The 8,498-nt window shown below is 38.2% G+C and overlaps 1 protein-coding gene across 1 annotated transcript; it reads left to right on the top strand.

Moving 5' to 3' along the window:
- Positions 1–4,176: 4,176 nt before the first annotated feature.
- Positions 4,177–8,046, top strand: LOC115925875 (cytochrome P450 3A29-like; the record flags this gene model as incomplete). The annotated part of the gene is made up of 6 exons (XM_030989938.1): positions 4,177–4,283; positions 5,548–5,641; positions 5,993–6,045; positions 6,172–6,268; positions 7,190–7,278; positions 7,898–8,046. Coding segments are annotated over exons 1-6 (589 nt in total), but the record flags the coding sequence as incomplete, so codon positions are not given.
- Positions 8,047–8,498: the final 452 nt, after the last annotated feature.

Here is an 8,498-nt window from a genome sequence, read left to right as displayed (position 1 = left end):
CCAATTTCATAGAGCTGCTTAAGCACAAAATTTGCTTCAGCACAAAAAAAATCTTGCTTTATATAATCAGGTTACCGGCCAAAACTCCCTTCGATTGTTATGCTAAGTAAACAACAGCTAAATACCAGTCACAAGCAAGGGCGGATCCGAGGGGGGGGGGGGGGGGGGGGGGGGGGGCCAAAGGGGGCCATGCAATGAGTACACCACCATCTTTTCCTCAAAAAAAACATTGGTTTAAAGTGGTCAGAAATTGCCTCAGATCGCACAGAGCATCTAGAATCCAACAAATTTTCGGGGCCCTTAAGCGGGCCCCGAACCCCACGCCGTAATATTTTGGACCCAATTTTTTGGGGCACCAATTTTTTTTTTGGCCCCCCTTCCCCCAAAAAATTGTGTTCTGGATCCGCCCTTGGTCACAAGCAATGTACATCGCATGGAGTTTTGGCGGGTTACGTGATTTTACTGAGCAATGTTTTTTCGTGCTCAATAAAATTTTGTGCTTAAGCAGCTCTATGAAATTGGGCCCAGGTTAGTACTTGTTACTCCCTACCTCAATGTACTGATGCTACCATATAAAATGTAAAATATTAGGAGTCATCATCAAATTATAACTTGTGACATTACACATGAAAATGTTTTTGAGCCTATACCGGAAACTTTTCACTCTTTCCTCCAAAGTTCTGACACACGCACTCATACTCACTTGAGAGTAAGATTACTCTTTACAGTATGCACAAACGTTAAATAATGTACATGTACACCCTCTGCTTTTTGGAATTGTTTTGTGGTCACGTGTGTTGCACTTTGATCGGTTACATGTGTGCCATAATTATAGTTATGCTTATGCAAGAAAAGACTAACGTATGAAAATTGTTGGGACATTTTACAGCTTTTCTTTGAGAGCAACAGTTTAGTGAACAATAATCATTAGTATTACATCGCACAAAACAATCTCCATAAAAACTGATTGAGGTTCAATTTTTGAAGATAATTCATAACAAAGTTTTAATAATAAGTAATGTATCAATCATACATGTATTTGGCTATTTACTTAGGGTAAATAAAATAACGGGATTTTATATCATTTGAAGTACCTCAGTATTAAGTGTTCAATTTTTGCAGTGAGCTTGCATTTCATTGATAGTTCGAATCTAACTGTTATGGAAGGACACAAACAATTCTGGATAATATCCAAAGTTCTATCCAAATATCTCTAGTTGAGCTGCGCTACTTAGATGTAAATGTTAAGTTCAGAGAAAAATAGCTCAGAGAAAGCCCACTTAACAGTGTAGACTACAATGCTGGGATAATATTATCCCAAAAGACCCAGCTATAAACATCACAAAATTCACCGATGGATAACATTATCCAGAGACCCTACTGACTTCATTGCTGGATAATATTATCCTAAAGAAACCCCTCTACATCAGGAGATAATATTATCCCAAGCCCTGCTCACTTCATTGCTGGGATAATATTATCCCAGAGTGACCACACTGCATCAGGAGATAATATTATCCCAAGCCCTACTGACTACACTGCTGGGATAATATTATCCCAGAGAGACCCCACTGCATCAGGAGATAATATTATCCCAAGCCCTACGGACTGCACTGCTGGGATAATATTATCCCAGAGAGACCCCACTGCATCAGGAGATAATATTATCCCAAGCCCTACTGACTTCACTGCTGGGATAATACTATCCCAGAGAGACCCCACTGCATCAGGAGATAATATTATCCCAAGCCCTACTGACTGCACTGCTGGGATAATATTATCCCAGAGAAACCCCACTGCATCAGGAGATTATCCCAAGGCCTGCTCATTGCTTTTCTTGGATACTACTATCCCAGAGAGACCCCCACTAGATCAGGAGATAATATTATCCCAAGCCCTGCTGTTCTTTTCAGAACCACACATACTCAGAAAAGAGATTTATTCACATGGTGCTACCACAAACTTATTTGTCTTGGAATAATATTATCCCAGAGAGACCGCACTTCATCAAGAGATAATATTATCCCAAGCCTACTGACTTCACTGTGCGGATATTATCACAGAGAGACCCCCAATGCATCAAGAGATAATATTATCTCAAGCCCTTCTGACTGACGAGATAATACTACATGTACATGTACATGTACATTGAAACTCATCCACGCAAATGGTATGGACTTCGATTCTGGGTTAATAATCATCACAGAAAGATCCCCTTCACGCTGCAGATTTCAATGTTGGGGTAATATCCTAGAGAAACACCATTTTGTGGACAAATTATCATTGTCCTTAAGCCGTCCCACCTTTATTGAAGCACTATCAGTTGATGCGTAATACTCACTCCGTTGATAACAATGAATGAACAGGCAATACCCACCTCATGTCGAATCGTATACTGCTACTTCAGGTTCTTTCCCCCACCACCAGAACCCAATTTCTGAATTGTTCCTTAAATAGAGAGGACATTTCTCGACATTTGATGGCATGAGAGGACAGTGCCATTTTTAACACAATTTTATCTTTGTTTCAATTTCAGAAAAGGAAAAATGCCTTTTACTCTTTGAAAAATGCGTGAAAATATATCTTAGCACAAATTCCACGAAAAATTGCAAAAAATTTAGTTCACATTGGTTCACTTTGGTAATACCGGCTGTTTAAGGCTTATGTTGAGAGTTACGACTTATGCAACGAAAGACTGACAAAAAATAATGTACTAGTCACGCACTGTGTATACTAGTTTTACCATGTTTGGTCATTTTAGCTTCTCGCTAAACATATTTTGTTTGCCCATCAGCTTTCAGAAACACCGTGCACTATTGCATCAGTTTGGTGATTTGAATGTTATTCAGGCTCCTTTTATGGAACGGATGGTGGATATCAACAAGCAAGCTCGAATCGCATCGCGAAATCGGAGGCTAAAATGAGGTAATTCCGTTTGCACGCTATAGTTATCACTCTGCAAATACACATGATGTCACTGTCCATTGTACCAGGCAGGGTGAACATAACTCTGAACACCCCTTTTGAGTAAATGGATTCTACCACCTGTGCTCGTGTGTCCTCGAGCTGGTTCTGTTTGTCAGCCTATATAAACCAGGGACGTCAGAGTACGGGTGCATTGTATGATCTGAGTAGTTAAGTTGATCGAGCAGTAGTTTGTGGGAATTTGTGGTCAAAATATCATGGAGCTGTTGGGATTTGACTTGTCCGTGACATGGCTGTTGATTATCGGTTTCGTTCTCATATCAGTTTGGTACGTACTTGTAAATGATCTCGTCAAAATTCCTTAAATTTTGTTCACATGCACGACTTTCTCGGTGAAACGCTTGTGTCACTATATTCCCGTTCTGTGGTGAGAGTGCATGAGCATAGAGCAAGGAACGTCAATCGATTGTTGTTTGTTTACAATACGGCCTTGAACTGTTCAATGGCCGGTGCAACAGAACGTTACAGGAATCCGTTAAATTTGAAATATTGGTAATTTGTCATTATTGTTTGGCGTGGTCTTTTGGTTTGTACTTATTCTGTATACCGTGTATTTATGAGATAGGCAGTGATGTTATCTATAGTCATGGTTTATTGTCGGTATAGCATTAGTGTTTTGATGTACATGTCACAATTTGCCAGAAATGCTTTACCAACGGTCAAAATGATTCTTGTGTTTCTGTATTGCTTTGTAAGGGAAAACATCATCATTACAAGAATTACATAAAAAGGGCTTGTGAGTTTCAGCAGCACAGATTTTAATTGCATATACGTATATGAAATTCACATAAGAGAAACCGTATCGCATTAATAGTCACTGAGAAATACTGTACAGCCTATAACGAATGATCTAGTATTGGACATTGCCCAACAAATCCCGTTGCAGCAGTCATTGTCTCTGCGTTTGCTTATTGTATAATGAAAACGGCCTGAATATTATCAGCTGCAAGTTGCGTTTGCTTTTCGCCGCGCCGTCAGCTGGACCAGTTCCAGCCTGAGCTGTGGCTTTTTCGAAATCTCGATTTCATTCTGAGATCGTTCCAGTAGATTTTTAGGCCCCTGAGTTTAGGAGAATAGATGAGCCCATCACAACTATACTCTTCTCGATAAACATCAATTTGCAATAGTTATCAGGCCAACGTTTTGAAAGAAGTTCCATTTGGCTTTGGCATAAAAAACACGGACTTCAAAATGATCTTGGAGCATGAAGCCGAAGTGATGACGAAGCCAAGGTTTGGAACACCCATAAGCATGCGTAGTATGAGCGCTCAAACCTCGGTCTGGTTTCGGGTTTCCTGGTGAGTCGTCAAGTTTGTCTGGACTTCGTGCAATTGTGAACACAATGACTCGAAGCAACCTTATCGTTAAACATGTATAGTAACCAAGTCAAGCCAAATAAACCGTGTTATTCACTTTACCACCAAAATACAGTTTAATACAGTGTACATGCAACCCTTCCAGTCCACTGCACTTGACAAACTGCTTTAACTTGCGGGGGTGGTGTGTGCCGTAAAATGTTTGCTGATTTTGGATTTAGAGTGAGACATGGTCTTGCCAACGTAGGCCGGTGTAACAGACCAAACTCTCATATCAGATTTTACAACTTCTAAATTCATACCTTTGACAATAATGGTAATTGTTTAATTGCCAAGTGTATCTATTAAGGTCTCGGCCTTTTTTTTTACGGGAGGAGGGTATGTGTATTTTAATGGCGAGGATTTTTTTCAAAGGCGAGGCTCAGTAACAAAACAAAATTAAAGCGATTTGAGCTTTTGAGCCGCTTCGACATTCGATCCGTATTTTCATGATAGTTACGTGTTGTAACCGTGTATTTGCCTGTAAAATTGGATTTGTACGTAGTATAGGTTTCCTGGCCAATTTCCCAATTTTTCTGATCATTTTCATTATTGGCCATTCAATTTCGCGTGATTTTGACACATCGGATCCAATTGGGTTTCTTTTTCATTGTTGCTGCATTCAATTTCAATTTTCATTTTGGGGCATTTTATGTCGTTTTGGTGCATTCCATACTTAATTTGCAGCATTCATACATTAAGTTTTTGACATCTTTTGACGGTAAATGCATTCAAATTAGTGAACGTTGCTGGGCATGTGACGTAAGCCCACTTTTTTCTTTACTTATGCGTTTATGGGCAGTCATTTTCATCGTTTGGTCATTCAATTATTAAGATGTTTTAATTGATATATTTCCCATTTTCTTCTGAGGTCCCAATTTTTAAACGGGACGCTGATAGGAGCAAAATGGGGACGGCGAAATCGGCCTGTCGGAAAAATTGTACGTCCTTCGGGAAATTTGCAGGGATGAAGAGCGAAAATGTCCATGATTGTTCGCTTTTTGAAAGATCTTTTTTGGCGGGTCGAATGACGATCTGCGTGATCTATCAATTTTAATCTAAACTGAATGAGCAGGTGTTAAATTGAATGAAAACTTGGTAAAATAGGCTGAGAAAACTATATATTTCACGGAATCGTTGCTATGAACTATGGACAACATCTGAGAATTGGAAGCATTTTGTGACTCTTTCCCTACTTGATTTTCAGGTATGATCGGTGGTGTCACCAGTATTTTCAGAGGTGTGGCATCCCTGTAGCCGACTACATTCCTTTCTTTGGGAACATACTGCAATGGCGTCATGTAAGATTTTCCATGTTTTGCTGATAAAAAAAGTTAATATTTTCCGTATGGTTTTGTCAGTTGATGATTTTGCCGGAAGAATATTCCCCTGATATAAACAAACGAGTGACTGTCAGTAAATGCCGTAAACAAACTTGTTTCTAAATACGAAAGTTTCTAAACGTAGTTTCTAACTACGAAACGGTCCTGCATACTCCCGATGACTGTTTTCTGGCGAACAGTATACCTTCTTGGCCGTTCAACAACAAACGTTGGTAGACTTTTCAACGAATGTTCAGGAATATTGGCAAAACATTTATTTTTGAAAGCATTCTACAGAGACTTTTCCTTATTAATTTTCTGTGTTCGCAGGGACTCCAACACACTTTTACCGAGTACGTAAAGAAGCATGGCAGAGTCGTCGGGTACGTACAATAACGCGAATGTAACATTTGAATTGTATTTCTACTTTTTTTTTTTTTTTTTTTTTTTAAACAATTTATCGATTATATTCTATTAAATTGATAATTCTTCTGTTTTATTTATTCCAGGATGTATGATTTCCGACGTCCAGTACTGATTATCAATGATCCTGACATTTTGAAGAATGTCTTGGTCAAGAATTTCTCCAGTTTCTACAACAGGAGGGTAAGAATTTAAAACTTTTCATCCGAATCACATCAATTCACGCCTTCCTTTCCCACATGTTTATCGCACTGTTGCTGGTATTTTACGTTTCATTCGAATATTTGTGTTTTCCATTCTGTTTTGGGCAGAAATTCCCACTCGGGCAAAAGCCCTTGAACAGAGGCTTGACTCAGCTTGCGAACGAAGAATGGAAAGAGATACGCAACGTCATCACTCCGTCATTCAGTGCCTCCAAAATGAGACTGGTAAGATTTTATGAAAGAGTATTCAAAAGAATCAACTGTCAAATTTATAGTAGAACGAGGTGTTTGTTTGTTTTTTTTCCTTGTATTTTTTGTTTGCTTTTTACTTTGCTGCTCTTTAATTTCCAAATTTCCAAATAGTGAAATGCACTTTATTCTAGTGAGAATTTACAGCTGCCCATTGAATAAAGTTTGAAGCTATCGAGCTGAGTGAGAACCAGAGATTACATCGCACAGGCATTCAGATACAAATGAGATTGATATAGGTTTTGTCAAGATTCAAACATTACTTTCACTGTTAGATTTTGTGTTTTGAAAATGAGGAATTGTTTTTGAAATAATAACGGTGATTTTGTGCGTGTTCTTTTCCTATGCAAATTGTCTTCATTCATAAGGCAGAAAACGCCCTTGTTTCATTGTACTTGAACGGTAAATGATAATTGGTGGAAAGCTGAATTTTGTAATGTTTGTATTAAGATTTTTAACTTTTCACAGTTACAATAGTCAGTAATATGCGTTTTATCCTTTTTTTCATTTTTTACTAAATAGTGCGAGCCACATATTTTTCAAAATATTTTTTCTCATTAGGTTACCTTCTTTTTGACTCAACTCAACCTTTAGTTGTTTGAGACCTTCAGGCAATGTAATTGTAAGTTGTCTTTGAATGAAATCTTTGCAGATGTCGGAGACGATCAATGAATGTTGTGATACCTTGGTGGCAAGTTTCAGCAAGGCCCAGGAGGGAGGAAAAGCCGCCGACTGCAGAGTGTAAGATACAAGCGAAATAATCATGTGATACTAATGTATATTGATATTTTTCTATCATAACAAGCATTTGGAAATTGTAAAAAAAAGACGATGTTTATTAGGTCCTTAGTTGTTGTACTCGCTGCTGTGTTGGAGTTTGAACTCGGACAAGAAAGCTGGTAGAGTGTTTAAGACTCCTGTACTTTAATCGATCGGACGTAGGTTCACCTCCCCCAGAGTTAGTATTTGACTTATTTTCGTACTGAATCTTAGAAAGCTCTAAAAGAGCATTGTTAATGAACTACATGTACCGAAAAACATATTTTATTGAGTAAAAGTCTTCCAAAGCGCCAAGAATCTAATGTCAATTGTTGGGAAAATTGGCCATCATTTTTGGGCGAATAAGGCGCAGTATAAACCACCCCATTATTTCGTTTCGAACAGTAAAAATATTGCATTGAAACAAATCTCGTAACTTTATTTCAATTTAAAAATGGAAGATTGTAATGTTTGGAAATGGAATTGCAAATAGCATCATTGAAACCTACTTCATTAACCCGAGGTTCACGTCTGTTGGTACCCCCAATATGGCGTTTGTTAAGTACAGCGCCCCCATTCACCCTGTTTTGTTTATCTTTAGGTTGTTTGGTGGTTTCACCATGGACGCCATTGCCAAGTGTGGATTCGGCCTCAAAGTTGACTCCCAGCAGAACAAGGATGATCCTTTCGTCAAGAACGCAAAGAAGGCCTTCGATTTCAGCTTCTTCAATCCCGCTTTCATGATCGTCTGTGAGTTGGATTCTTCGGGAGGCAATTTAAATTGAAACTGCACTTTTGAAATCAAAAATAGATTAAATATTAAACCAGCCAATAGTAAACGCCATTTATGGAATACGCTTGTACATTTTTAAAGACTTTTTTTATTAAATTATAAAAGCATCAACATTTTTTGTAAATAGATGAATAAGTGAATCAGAAATAAATACAATTTTGGCAATGCGTAATTATTCTTTCTAGTATAAGTGACTGTGCATCCAAAACGTTGTGAACTGGTTTTTATTTTTATGATTTTTTTTTATGAAATGATACTAAATCAGCTGCCTTAGATTGAAACCTATCCATCACTTTTTATTGTCCGGTAAGACTATACTTAGGAATGAACCGGGGTTTCTTTTGTGACAAAATGTTTTTTTTTTTTTTTCAGCCGCCTTCCCCTCTCTGTCGCCCATCTTTGCTTATCT

Source organism: Strongylocentrotus purpuratus, unplaced genomic scaffold (genome assembly GCF_000002235.5).
Source record: "Strongylocentrotus purpuratus isolate Spur 01 unplaced genomic scaffold, Spur_5.0 spur5_contig_698, whole genome shotgun sequence".
Lineage (NCBI taxonomy): Eukaryota > Metazoa > Echinodermata > Echinoidea > Camarodonta > Strongylocentrotidae > Strongylocentrotus > Strongylocentrotus purpuratus.
Note: the sequence above shows the minus strand (reverse complement) of the source record. Positions and strands in the feature narration are given on the sequence as shown.